The sequence below is a fragment of the Anser anser genome (assembly GCF_964211835.1).
Source record: "Anser anser genome assembly, chromosome: 6".
Classification (NCBI taxonomy): domain Eukaryota; kingdom Metazoa; phylum Chordata; class Aves; order Anseriformes; family Anatidae; genus Anser; species Anser anser.
Genome location: NC_139726.1, coordinates 28,910,141 through 28,924,657, shown reverse-complemented (window position 1 = coordinate 28,924,657; position 14,517 = coordinate 28,910,141). Strand labels below are relative to the sequence as shown.

Below are 14,517 nucleotides of genomic sequence, written 5' to 3'. Positions count from 1 at the left end.
GGGAAAATAATCTCCAGGTACTCTCTGCTTACTTTAGCTGCTTCACAGATTCCAACCGTCAATCCCTGTCTGCACCATTGTGACCCACAGTCGAACAGGTCCATTAGCAGGAATCTAGCATGCATAGGAGCAAAATACTGAAGAGATTTTGTATCTGTGTTCGTTTAGTCAAGTTTTGGCTCTCAATCTATATGTGACAATCATATGAAACCTATATGGAACACCTTTTAAAATCTCAAAGATTCCCGTAGAGTAAGTATTTCCACTAACCTCTTTTCTGAGGTATACTTGCAAACAATTTGTCACTATTAAAATAGTGTATCTGAGTACAACTGCAACATCCAGACTGGGTACCCAAGCAGAAGGAAAATTTATTTTGGTGCTTGAATAAAAATAAAAATTAAAAATGGCACAATGGAAGCTGTTGTGCTCATATGAAATGGTTGTCCTTATTAAAATACACACCCCAATATGAGATGCAAGGATCCCCTAAGAAATGAGTGAACTCTGATTGTGTTAAAAGTGTTTCTTGCACCTTGTGCTGGGATGGCATGGCTATACATCATCAGTTCAGGCTAGAAATTGTATAGTACAACTGCTTTACTACTGTGAAAAACTGAACTATATGCTTTGGCTACAAGTCTTGCAAAATTTTGAAGAAAGGGTAAAACAAAAATTGCAGTCTGAGGAAACAATTTATTTGCATATCTTTACTGAGGGTAAAAATTGAGGCAGTATGGATTAGCTTACTCACCTGTCATTAAAAAAGCTGGCCCTAATGTATGAGTAAAAATACTCTACTAACAAAAATTACATTATATAATGGCCTATTTTGTATGACAGTGAAAATGCAATGAACAGCCAAACATAAGGTTAAAGGTATCAAGTGAAAATTATTGCCTCCCAGTACTGAGATGACTCTCTGAGGACTTTGCCTTGACTACAATTTTGTAAGCACAGAGGTACGCTAATTGCCAAATAGATCACAATAGTGTTTTCTTGTTATTTGCAATATTACCTACATGCAGGATAGAGAAGGATATGGACTACTACAGACAGATAATATTATGGAAGAAACATTTGGAAAGAATCCAAGAGTAATCATAGCAAATTGGGTTCTTACAACTGTATCTGAAACACAAATTAAGCTTCCTTAGCTTAGGCGCATTACATCTTATTTTTCTTCAACAGTACTTGAGTGATGGATGGAAATTTAAAAAAAAAAGCCAGAGTATTCCTCTGGCAAGCCATGGCTCCCTAAACAAAACCTTTGCCAGACCCCTTTTTCCCTTGTTCCCATCTTCAGTATTTCTAGAGTTTGTGTTTTGCTGCTTCTTCCCCAGCTCCCACGCTTGGTGACCTTCTCTGGCAAAGTTAAAGCTGAAGTTGGTCTTTTAATTGAAATGAGGAGTTTAGACGCTTGAACAAACTTCTGCAAGGTGAACTACACGAACCTGTATTACAGTTAATTCCTATTCTGTAATAACTGCACGTGCCTGCTGGTTTTGCTGGGGTGGGCTGTATCACTGTGAGCAATGGATTCAGAGCAACTGTAAATACAAGGTTTGTAGAAACCATTTATACACGCAAAGCCTCAACCTCATAAAATTGATCAGGCAGGGTTGGATAGTGATTAGGTTTGTAAAATTACCTTTAAATTTCAAGTGTTACAATAAAAGATATAATTATCCATAGAAATAAATAACCATTTCAGAAACTGGCAGTGAGTCAGAGATAAATATGAAACCCAAATGAAGTTCTGTAGATTGTAACTGAGGCAAAAAGGATTATGCAGAGGCTTTCTTGCTTTTTCCTATTTATACTGTACTTCTTTCTGGCTAACATTAATTTCTCACTCACATTAGCACATACAGCAAAAACAACCTCTACAGATATAAACTGAGAAGTAGCTATACCAATAATATGCATCAATTTTCAAAAAGACACAAGCCTTTTGAAACCTGAAATGGTAAAACTGACTCTTCCTGCCAATTTACAAGCATGACATGTCAGAATGTTTGTCAACAAAAGCTGTCAATTTAGCACTAAAATTTACTGAGACTTATTTTGAAGTTAGTGGGCCAAATCTGCATAGGTTCATTACAAACCACGAGACGCAGAGCTGAGAGTGAAAAATTTATCAAAAAAAATGTTAATAAATTCAGGATAGAATCACAGAATGGTCTGGGTTGGAAGGGACCTTAAACCCCATCCAGTTCCAACCCCCCTGCCATTTGAGCCAGGTGGCTCAAAGCCCCATCCAGCCTGGCCTTGGGCACTTCCAGGGATGGGGCATCCACAGCTTCTCTGGGCAGCCTGTTCCAGTGCCTCACCACCCTCAGAGTAAAGGATTTCTTCCAGATAGCTGATCTAAACCTACCCTCTTTTGGTTTAAAGCCATTACTTCTTGTCCTACCACTACACTCCCTGACAAAAAGTCCCTCTCCAGCTTTCTTCTATTGCCTTTTCCACCAAGCCAGCGAAACACCTAACAAAATGTTTTTTTTTTATTCACGTTAATATGTAAAATAGTATGAGAAAAGGGTGAAGTAACCAATGCTATGTAAATCTAGCTTGCAAACCCAGACCCTCCAATGCTCACATTGGTTTTATAACACAGGAACAAAGCTTTCTTCTGCAATGCACGCTGCAGCAGAATGGTATCTGACCCTGGCCATGGCACAGTGCTCAGGTAGGAACATTTGATGGCTCTAAAATGTGATAGTGGCAGAAATGTCTCCAGTCACTAAATCAGCAGTTAAAATCACTTCTGCAACAGCCATGGGCAAAAATGCAGTACTCCTGCCTAAAATGACTTGATCTTCGGTCCATATCTTACTGTGCAGATCACAGAGCATACTGGACCCAGGCAATAACTTGTCTCACCATTAAAACAAGAAAATGGCACGACATTTGCAACAACAACAACAAAAATGCACTAAAGCACAAGATTAGACAGAATGCTGGACTGCTGCATTATGTCAATGGCAATGCTGAAATGCCTAAGGTACAGTTCACAGAGAAGAGTTTGCTGAAGAGGAAAAGAGCCTCAGTAGGCAGGGAGACATCCTCCAGTGTAAAACTTTACACTGGAAAAATACGTCTAGCTGAGCATAAAACCAGTGCCTCTGATGACATATTCTGATAAAATTCATATGATATTCTGAATGTTCAGATTTTAAGTTACCACAAGAATCAAGAGATTTTCTTTCACAAGGATTATAAAATTTCAAACCAAAATTAATGTTTTAAATAACAGCTTTTATGTTGCTGCAAACCACGAGCCACAGGATTTAGTTCTAGACTAACACTTAGAAACGAGTGCCTCTATTTGAGTTGTGTGTCTTGATCTCATTACAGTTAACAGTGATTTATTCAGTACCTGAGTAAGATCGCATTTGTTTGGTTGGTCAGATCTCCACCAGTGAGACAGCATCCTAATGCAAGGGAAGGTGGGGCACCTTGTGCAGACAGGGATACCCAGAGCTGAGCACCATCCAAGGTTCAGCAGCATGCAATATCCCCTTCACCTTCAGCTCTGCAAGTGATGCACAATGCACAGAAAGGCAACCTGATGTGATGCCAGTGCATTCAAACAAAAGCTTATTTACTTGTCCTAACCTGATTCTCTTCACTTCTGAGCAGCTTTTCATGACACAGTCACCAAGTGGTTTGCTTCACTCTCTACCAGGGCCTCAATGAGATGATATATAACCACTACTGTGTTTGATACGGCAAAAAAAAATATTCTAAAGCTCTTCTAGTAACAGTTAGGAAAGTACTTAAGCATAAGAAGGTAAACAAAAGCTACATATCAAAACCATAGCTCTCCGTTTTCCTTAGATGTAATAGCAGACATATCACAGTGGCTCTTACTAGCACCTGGATTAAGAATTGCTGTGTTCCCATCACCACACATATTAGCTGATGCTGCTTTTCTGGGACAAGAAAATAGAAATGATAAGTTTATCCATCAATGTGGCCACTGAGCAGCTCAAACAGTTAAAAAGCATAGCGAGGATTACAGACAAAGGATGCTGTAATCTGTAGCATGAAGCTGTGCTCCATCATTCCCCCGGGACTAAGTCTAATTGAAGAGGACTCTGCATATCACAACCTTGACCCTCCTCTGCCTTCTAATTTAATTGCTTGTATGGCTCTCCATAAAGTCAGAGCAGTGACATGATTCAAGTTTTATATATATATATATATATATGTACATTTTTTTTAATATATATATGTGTGTATATATATATATATATATTCTGAAAAACAGGCAGGTAGAGAGAGCTGCTTGCGACTGGAAAGGTCAGAACATAAAAAGCACCATCAGGTGCTGTCCCTGCATTGTGCCTTGCCAGAGCTGTGCTGTAAGTCACAGCACTGACCTTGTATTTTGAAAATGCAGTTTCTCTTATCTGGTTTACAGCACAACTCCATAAACAACTGCACTGAGAGAGGCAGGGAGCTGCAGTACGCAGGGAGAATGCAGCAGCTCGTCATGGGTAATGTTAATCTCCTAAAACAGTGTCGTCATCAGAGAATACGCTATGGAAAGCATACTCCCAAAATTAGCTTTTAGTTAGCTTGCTTTTAGAAAGCGAGTAGACACCGAACCAATGATACTTCTTTCTGTAATATAAACTCATTTATGTCAGTGGGGCCATTCTGCTGAAAAAAAATGATGCAAGGTGTAGCGAATATTGTGATGAGAAACAAGTTACATCTGGTCTGACCTACACACTACTATTTTGTTGAAAATTTTCCATAAAAATTGTACCAACAGATAATTGTTTTTGATGAAGTATTTTCTTGTATAAAAACATTGCTTTCTAGTGAGTATTTGTTTTGCATAAAAAAATTCAGCGATCTGAAAAATTTCAGATTTCAGAATCAAAAATTACACCAATTAGAAAATGCTGCTGAGTTGTCTCCTTGGGAGCATAGCTCAGGTTACTTTGTGTTCACACTTTGCTTTACAGCTTAGAATTCCCCAGGCATACTTAGGTACAAAATAAGACGAAAAGACCAAATGTTTGCCGTCATCAAGATTTTGCCATGTCCTCTACCTCATCGAAGAAGTAACCTTGCACACAGGCATTCACAGAAATGCTGTTTCCAACTGCAACATCTCACCATCTTTACAGACTAGACCCCAACAACAGCTCTGTAGATCCGAACATTTCCAATCCAAGTCTCAGTCTCCTATAGTAGTTCCTACACAACAGCAAACAACTGCCTGTTCCCACAAACATAGCTGGATTCACATCCTGCCTCCTGCCTCACCTGCACTGAAGTAATCCATAAATACATATACAACTTTTGGTCAATGAAGTTGCAAATTAATAGTGGTCAGCTCCTGACTACTTACAGATGCTACTCTCTCTGTAGCGTGCTCGCTTGAGAGCTACAACCAGGGTTTTATAGCTGAGCACCACCCTGGAGACATGTGATTTTACAAAATTATCGTACTCATTGGTCTTCCTATATATATTCACCACTCAGATGCTATTAGATGCTTAGATGCTGCAGAATGAACAGGAAGAGATGATTTAATTAATCTAACCACGACCTCCTTTCTGCCATGTTCAAATCTGATTTCTCTCTGCTTTCCTAAGAGATTAACTGAGTCTCTATGATCGGTGCCTCCTTTTCACAGCATACACAGGAAGCAACATCGTCATGTGAAGCAGAGTCAGTCTTTTACCTCAAGTGGCTCAGTCAGTGCCCCACACTGACACAAGTCACCAAGCACAAGAAGCCTATGATCTTTTACAGCAGCACTTCTCACAAGCATCTTTTTATTTATCTTGAGGTCAGATTTTCAATTACAGAAAAGAGAATTTGTTGTAGCTGAACCTAGGCTGTCAACTGCACAGCTCTGATTTGTCCCAGCTTTCCCAGTGTTGCCTGGATCTGTGGCATACTGGTGAGCCTGGGCCAAGACTCAAGTCACTGGTTTCAGTGGTTACATGATGCTGGGTAGTGTTTTCCTTCTGCTTTCCCTGAGGTTTTTCACCTAGGCATCACACAGCCATCACGTATCAAAATTAAGGCATTCTAATCTGTCACTTGGACTAAGAACTGTTCAGAAGAAATGTTCTTCCTATTGCTGTTCAGAAATCACACCAGCTCTGTCATGGAGCTTTCCATTATAAAATGACTCTCAAACTTGAAAAAAGCTTGATGGGCACAAACAGAACACACGTACAGCCTTTAGTGAGCACACACAGGATTTTAAGTTCTTTTTGTGCAACCTCATCAGTCCAAGAAATCTGGATGGTGGGGTCAAGAAGGAAAAGCCATCAGGGAAATAGACAGTTATAAACTTCCATTCCGATATCCCACTCTAAATACTGCAAAACAAGGTCAGTACATAGGCACATGACGTCATTTCACACCAAACATTATCAGAAGTAACATTCTTTAGAGCAGAACAGCACCAATAATTTCTCCTTTATACAACAGGACCACTTTTTAATTAAATCACTTCTCAATTCCTAGAGCCTTCCTAGCTAGGAAACAGGGTGAAAAACCATTTTGTTCTGCTTAGCAAGACAGCAAACCTCAACTGAAATGTTTTGTGAGAAATTAAGTAATTATTCAAAGCTGAAAAACTTGAAATGAATGTGGGGGGAAAAACACATCAAACAGAGAATGACAAAAATATGCATAATAAAGCATCATGGATATAATAGAGCCTAGGATACATTTAAAACAAATGCAGGTATATTAATGTCCCCCCAAAAGGTATTATTGTCATAGAATATCACCACCCTGAAACATCGCCATGAACTAACACACTAGGACAATCCTGTTCTAATGCTCCTGATCCAAATGGAATTACGTTCACTTTTACCTATGCAGGCCTTTTGCTATTTCTCATTTTTTCTCCTGGTGACATCAGTGCAAGCTAGAGTTTGACACCCCTCATTTCCTTCCTACCTAAAGCACAGCTCTCATATCTCTTGACTTTTTCTCTTTTTTTTCCCCTGTCTCTTCCAGCACAAGCAGAAAGTGTCCCTTCAGGAGGTCATTTAGGGGTGCTGAGTATCTGCCTCCAACTAAACTGGTGAAGAAGAGGTGAGCTGAGCTGTCTGGAGGGAAGCAGAAGACCCATGTTGTTCCACAGCCAAAGCCTGTTTCACACGTCCTGTCTCAGCCTGTGGCACAATCCAAACCCTGGCTTAGCATGGCCAAGTCTGCCAATGTACAATCAGCACCTGAAGTCAGCCCGAGGAATTCCATCCACTATGGCATTAGAGCTCACCTGTTACTAACGGTGAGCTTGGCCCATCACTGTAATGAGCAGCAGTAACTGCAGACCTTCTACTATTTAGTTTTTTTGTTGTTGTTGTTATTTTTTGTTTTTCCAGAAAAAGAGAAGTTTAACAGAAGTTTTGCAAGTTTCTTGGGTGTTCCTACCAGGCTCAGGAGGGTGCTAGACAGCACACTGCAACAAAGCACTCAGAGGCTGAAAGTAACAGCTTGGGTTATACATATAATCCACACAGATATGGCTGTTCAGATACAAAGAGCTTTCCTGCTCAGGATTGCACATGCAATCCTGCACTTTATTCATCCATGTGTTTTCCACGCTGGGACCGTGAACCTTTTGGAAAGCTCAGTGGAAGTGCACAGGGTAAGGACATTCTGGAGCACTGACTGTTGGAAACTACATAGCAATGCATTCTTTCAAATTTAAATGGACAAAACATGGTCATAAATGTCAGGGAAATGTAAAAAAAAAAAAAAAAGAAAAACAGAAAAGAAAAAAAGAATATGAAAATTTGGGCCTCCTTACCCGTCATACAGTCTTTGTTCTGTGTCAAGGGGTTCTATTTGCTTCCTTCACTGGCACAAACAAAATTATTCCCATTAGCCCCAAGGAGAGGTGACAGCTAGCTACGCAAGCGAGAGATGGATTCTGTTCTGCATCACACAAAATCAACAAAATAGTCAAATGTGTTCTAGCTCAATAACTGTCTTCAAGTTTTAATTTCACTAACAGCAACGATGATGTGATAAAAGAAGTCAAATGAATGCAGCATGAATACCACATTGGATGGTTAGGAGAAGTTATTGACATGAAGCTGGGAAATCTATTTGATGAACTATTGAAAATACTATTAAAAAACTTCAATGTCATTTTTGTAAAATTGCCTTTCAACAACCCAATACAGTGGCTTCTGAGTGGCCCTATCTGTTCGTGTTAGAAGGATTTAAACTAAAGTGTCTTCCTTCAGTAAAGATGCTGACTACTTGAGACAAGACTAGAGGAAAAAAGCAATCACCTAACATTCATCCTGTATTTTTTGATTTGGCGTACACAGTTCACAATTACATTTCCACTTATTTTCTTTTTTAAAATAGACTTAATAAATTCTGAATCAGACTAAGTGTGACTTGACAAATCAGCACAGGTTTTATAATTAAAAAATAATTAAAATATCATCAGTTGAAATACTTGGCATTTCTCATCTATTTCACGAGAACAAAGAGGCTCATTTCAAATAATACTACCATCTTCCAGCAACTCTCCCAGACCTCTGGTACTTTTTAAAGCTTACTACTGCTAAACTGGGGGTGGGGTAAGGGGTGTCATCTGTCTGTCCACAGTTTTCAAAAATCTTTATCTTTGTCTGTCAGTAATGACAACAAAGAATAAGAATATATCAGATAAAGTATAAATAAAAGGACTAGTACAGGAACCAAAATATTTATTTACAGTAAAATATTAAAACTAACATTAAAATAATTTTGAAGCTAGAAATTAAAAATGACCATCAATGGACATGTTTTTAACTGGAACACTTTTTCCCTGCATAAAATAATAAAAATCTAAATTTATCCATGGAACACATCTGCACTATTGATATACAAGGATATATATAATCAGAGGAAATTAATCAGCTACAGCTAGTAGATTTATTGCACTGTCACTGTGTTGCCAATGCCATACTACACTAGAAAAAAAAAGGCATTCATCTGATATTTTCCAGTGAAAATTACAAAACAAGGCTGTCATGACTTAAGTTGCTAAAATGATAGGTAATGTTTTCACCTCGCCTCTGAAGCCAGCAGAAGGTCTGGCACCAACTGCAGGTGAAGAATCAGAGCTTCATAACTGGAGTTGCAGCCATGCTACATCTAAGCAAGGAAACCAAGCAATAACCTGCACATTCACTGCAGCTGTCATGCAACCCTCCATTCTTATTCCACTGAAAAAACAATTATTTAGTATCTCACCTTGCTATCTTGTCACTGCATGACATAGTAAGTAGCCTTTCTCCTTGCAATACTCCATCCCACGTCTGGATAGTGGTAGTAGAGCGCACAGGGATTGTTCCTTCCCCAGATTCTATTTTTGTTCGCAGCTGTCCTCTTGCCTTGCGGTTTGGATGTCTGTCCCCTTGATCTAAATGACAAAAACTGCTTACAATCAACTGAAAAATATTCTCAAAATATTTTACAGATAGCATTACAGTAAGAAGAGTCTATTAAAGCCTACGTAGCTGCTGGCTTACACGACAATTTCTATCACTCCTTGCAATTTAGCTACATAACCATATCACTAGTACATGCTCAAATAATACTTTAAACTCCAATACTAGAATACTACTGCTATCATACCCTCTTGTGCTGCTTCATGTGGCGAGAAAATCCTAGCATCTCCACAAGGAGACGTACTGATATAGAGATGAAACTGCACATTCTCCTTCAGTTTAAACCCGCCTTGTTCCGATTTGATAAAAATGGATTTTTGCTGATCGTCTTTATTGCTGAAACAGAGAACAAAAATATAGTCAAAACCAAAATTAACGTACAAATAATATAAGCTGGTCAGTCTCAACAGGCATTAAACACATAATGTTTGGAAATCTTAAAATATAACTCTAACAAGTTATTACAAATTAAAAAATGAAAAAAAGAACGGAGGCAAGAAATAGAGAGCCTTTTACATTCCCCAGTGATCTTTCAGGGACTTACCAGAAAACAAAACAACGTCACACATCGGATCACTTGAGATTATTTTGATTTAGATTTTTGTTTACAGATTACAAAATGATTCCCTGTAATTTTGTCTGTGCTTTCCTCTCAAGATTGACACCTAACTGAATACATGTTTTGTTCAATTCAAACTTTAGGGCAAAGAGCTTCAGTTCTCAGTTAAACATTCTAATGCAACAGGTGTTACTTTACACAGTTTGTTTCAGCAGGGCATGTCAGCACAAGTGTTTCAGATTCAAATAATTAGAAGACATTTTCTGACAGCTTTACAGCTCCATGTGGTCAGCTTATCTTCCCATAAGCTTACCTTAGATAAAGCTCAAGTTGTGTATATAGAAATTTAAGCAGGCACCGTCGAGATATAATTTCCGCATGGCAATCATTTAACGCAAGACCACGATCACTCATGTATTCACCATTGATGCATTTTGTTCCTGTAGAAACACTTATTACCAGAGCATCTTTCACATCTGTACCTGACAAAACAAAATTTTAGAACGAAGATGCAATTAAAATCACAAGCAATTTAGCAAGAGATCATCCTGCAGAATTCAAACAAGGCTCTTTTCTTTGTTTCTTTTCAATAAATATTTTTTCTTCTGATTTTTTCTTTAAACCAAAAGCTTCACTCAGACTCATCTTCCCTCTACCAGTATGGTCTAGTTTCTTGTGAGTTCTTCATTTTGGAGCTCAGATGAGTTAGAAATTGAAAACCTGCAGGGAAAAATTGCTGCTTCAGGAAGAGTTATTAAAGCCTGATCTCCAAAGACGATGCGTTTTTTCTGAGCCCAGGCAGCCAGTTGGCTTACAGCATGGCAACCGTTTGGCCATATATGCAGATATTAACGATATTAACAGCATCTTTAGAAATGTATTATTAAAAGGCACTGATTTATTTAAAAAAAAAAGACAGAATAGGAGGGTATTAAACCATCAACATGAAAAGTAACACAAGATAATGAAGTTCAAATCCTTAACCCATTTTAAAGCTTATCAGCAGTACAGGACATCTAGAGACGTAGTTCTTGGTGTTAAATAATTCTGCACAATTGAATTAAAAATATTTTGCATGTTTTCTATACAAACAACTACTTTTATCATTAAAACAGTCAGTTCCATGAAGAATTTGGAATGACAGGTCAAAATGTTGCATCCCTCTACCAAAACAAAGCAAAAACCACCAGATACAGAAAGCAGCTGGCCCTGCTAAATGCCTTCTGCTGTCTTCATCCAATAGAATATTTACTGCAGTATGGACAAACGGGAAGAAACATACTCAACACGCCCCAGGCACCTGAAGTTTAGGGTCCATCCACAATACAAGATCATCTCCCGGAGGTGCCAGTGCAAGGGAGCCTAGGCTGCCAGTGCGTAGAGTTAGCTGTGGTGTGCATCCCGGCCTGAAGTGGTGCAGATTCATGGGAAGCTGTGTGTGGGTGTGGGAAAGAGCAAACCAGCAGTGGTCCTGAACACAGCTCAGTGACAGCATTGCCCACCACCTGGCTGTGCTGCAGCACTGCCAATGTAAGGGGCATAGCTAGGAATTAGTGAGGGAATGGGACACGTGGAATGGGATGTTTGAGCTCTCACTGCTTATGAAATAAATACTCATCAAAGTACAACCTTAAAAAAAAACAACAGATGAGGCCAGCTACCCCCTCTCCTAAAATGACTGAGACACAAAGCACTGAGAATGAAATACAGCAAGACAAACTAACAAAGTGCAAAACCTTAAAGATTTGGAAAGTAATCGTAATTTCTTATATACCATGTCAAAAACAAGAATGCCATCTGTGTGACCAATGTGGTGAAATTTACTTTAGATTTACTTTCAAAAAGTTCAATGTCTCATTTTAAAAGGTTCATGCATTTTGTAGATTATGAATTATCTCAGAAGTCTCAACTACGCAGAACACAGGAGCTCCAGAAACAGATGCACTTGCAGATCTAATTTTCCTTTAATCATCTTTAGCCAAGATTTAATTGCTATATTTAATGCACCTTGAAGAGTAAACAGTAAAAATATATTTCAATACTGATTGACTTAAGAAAGAATATAGTTTCTTAGAACGCAAACAAAGCCCTGGTATTTAGACAGCTAAAACAGTATTTTTTTTTTTTCTTTACCTGTTGTCATGACAATTCCAGCAAGGACTTTTCTACGTGCATGTGGAGATGTGAAATTTTCTGTCAAATCACTGAATTTATCTACTACCAAGCGTGCAACAGCATCTGCTAAAACCTGTTGGATCACACAGAAATGCACATTAGAAAATTAAACAACTAAAAAAAGCTACAATAGCATTAAGTTATAAAGATCTGCACTTTTAAATGATTTGACACAACAAATTAGAAGTGTTTGTATTGTTTGCTTTAAAACTGGACAAAGATTTTGATGCATCTGCACTATGTCAAGGAGTTGGCTAGGTCCAATTTTCAGGCACACTGAACACTCAGAGCTCACTATATGTGGAAATAGAGTTCTTTGTGCTCCACGACAGGGTCACATAGCCTTATGTTAAGCATCAAAATACCTTACACTCATGATCACTATGAACTTTTGAGGCTTTGGAGAACAACTGAATAGAGAGATGAGTCAGTATTTTCATGCTCAAACCTCAAAACATCTCATTTCAGCATCCTCAGTGTTGGACCTGAAAGAAAGATTGAAGTGCAAAACCAGCCTCTTCAAAGCAACACAGAAACCTTTTATAACAATCAAATTAATTACCTAGTTACTGCATAAATAAGAATGATTTTGTTTTCAAAAGAGTTTTCTTGTTTGTTTTTTGTTTGTGTTTTTTTTTTTTTTTAATAAGACATACAAATTTAAGAGTGTAAGACATCACTGTATAACCTACCTGTCTGAAAATTAGGAAGACTTAACTCTTTCACCTTAAGGAAAACTTGAACAATAGCCACAGAGCTTTAACTTGCCAGTTGTGCTGACAAGCAACATCGTTCAGGCTCTATGGGGACTAAATTCATATTAATGAAAACTTCAAGATACCATTTCTGCTCTTGCTGAACTCCAATGATGGTTCAGTTCAACACTGCAGCTAATCTCACCTGCTGATTTTAAGGCAGCTGGAACTATAATAACTAGAGATGAATCAAACTCAAATTCCTGAATCTTCACCAGAAAAGACTCTGAAAACCAGGGCAATCTATGCAATATTAGTTTTGAGCAAAAACCACCGTGTAAATATCTGTTGTTGGTACTAGCTGTTTTCCGCAAGTACTACACAAAATCCAGTGCCCCAGTGATATACCCAGCAGCATAGTCGATCACTTCGAAAGGAAAGGCTAAGAAAGGCAAGTTACATGTTAAACAGAAGCAGCTGCAATGCAGGAAAACCCTTTTTGGCACTGTTTTTAGACAAATTAAGAGTGTCCATAAGAAGAGGCCATTTAAGGATGATGGCTCTTTCAGACACCATCACACCCCCAGGCATGCACTGACCATAACAGGACTTCAGACTTTCACATCCACAGGAAAACCCAGGTTTAAACATCTCTACATGCAGATTCCTGCAGCCTGGCATTAAATCCCTTCCATGCAGCGCCAGGCATAAAAGACTGGGTGCGGTTGTCTGCATGCTGACAGCTGGCAGTATTCAAGATGCTACACCTGGCCCACAGGTGGACAATTCAGAAGTGCACAGGTCCTGTGCCAGGTCTGCCAGTGCCGCACCGATGCCTTAGATACCTGAGAGCATCTTATACAATGCTAAACACATGAATAAGCAACTAAATCAAGCCCAGAAGGACATCTGGGGCTGAGATGCTTCTGTTTATGAACTAACCACAGGACCTTTCTGTATGAAAAGAAAATCACCACACCTCCAAAGACAGCCCAAGGAAAATCCACAGTGCTGACAAATCTTGAGCATTATCTGTTCCAAAAATAGACTGACACAGTCAAAAGAAAAGTAAAAAGAAAAGGCTTGAAGACTGCCAGCCTGATTCACCACTGCTTTCTTAACAATGCTCATGAGAACTGACAGACTAGAAACAGAGGAACTCTCAATGTTGACTTCCTTCTGGAAAAACTTTTGCAGCCAATGAAGCAATAACTACAGCTCGTGTGTCATGATTTTGGAGCTTGATGTCTTTTTCCAGAATCTGACTGGGGCATAGAGCAACTAGCAGGCAGTGGTGACTAAGGTCACATTTGCACCAAGCTTCAGCCCATGTTTTGCACCACATGACTTGTAGAATCAGAAGACTCTCAACATTGTGAATACAAATTTTCTCAATGCATTTGAATGGACTACAGTTCAGAAACTCTTAACAGATCTGAAAAATTTTTCAGAAGCTCAACTGTGTTCAGAGGCTACCATCACGTCTGTAGAGGCACTAGTTCTCAAGCTTCTCTCTAGTTTGTAGCCATCCATTGCAGCACTCCAGTGATGGGAGCGGTCCCATCACATTTCAGTGAGATTTAGATGCTTTGGTTTAGCGCTGCAGTTAAAGCAGGTACAGTCCTTGAGAACCACACTGGGG

General features: G+C 38.9%; 1 protein-coding gene across 11 annotated transcripts in view; it reads right to left on the bottom strand.

Moving 5' to 3' along the window:
- ADARB1 (adenosine deaminase RNA specific B1) overlaps positions 1-14,517 on the bottom strand; it is a 76,960-nt gene that overhangs the window by 14,126 nt on the left and 48,317 nt on the right. For all 11 annotated transcript variants that reach the window (XM_083841132.1, XM_083841125.1, XM_083841135.1 and 8 more), the window contains 4 exons: positions 12,139-12,253; positions 10,319-10,487; positions 9,634-9,782; positions 9,250-9,418 (listed from right to left, as the gene is read on the bottom strand). In XM_083841132.1, coding sequence (XP_083697258.1) covers positions 9,250-9,418; positions 9,634-9,782; positions 10,319-10,487; positions 12,139-12,253 — 602 coding nt within the window. The remainder of the gene's footprint in view (positions 1-9,249; positions 9,419-9,633; positions 9,783-10,318; positions 10,488-12,138; positions 12,254-14,517) is intronic.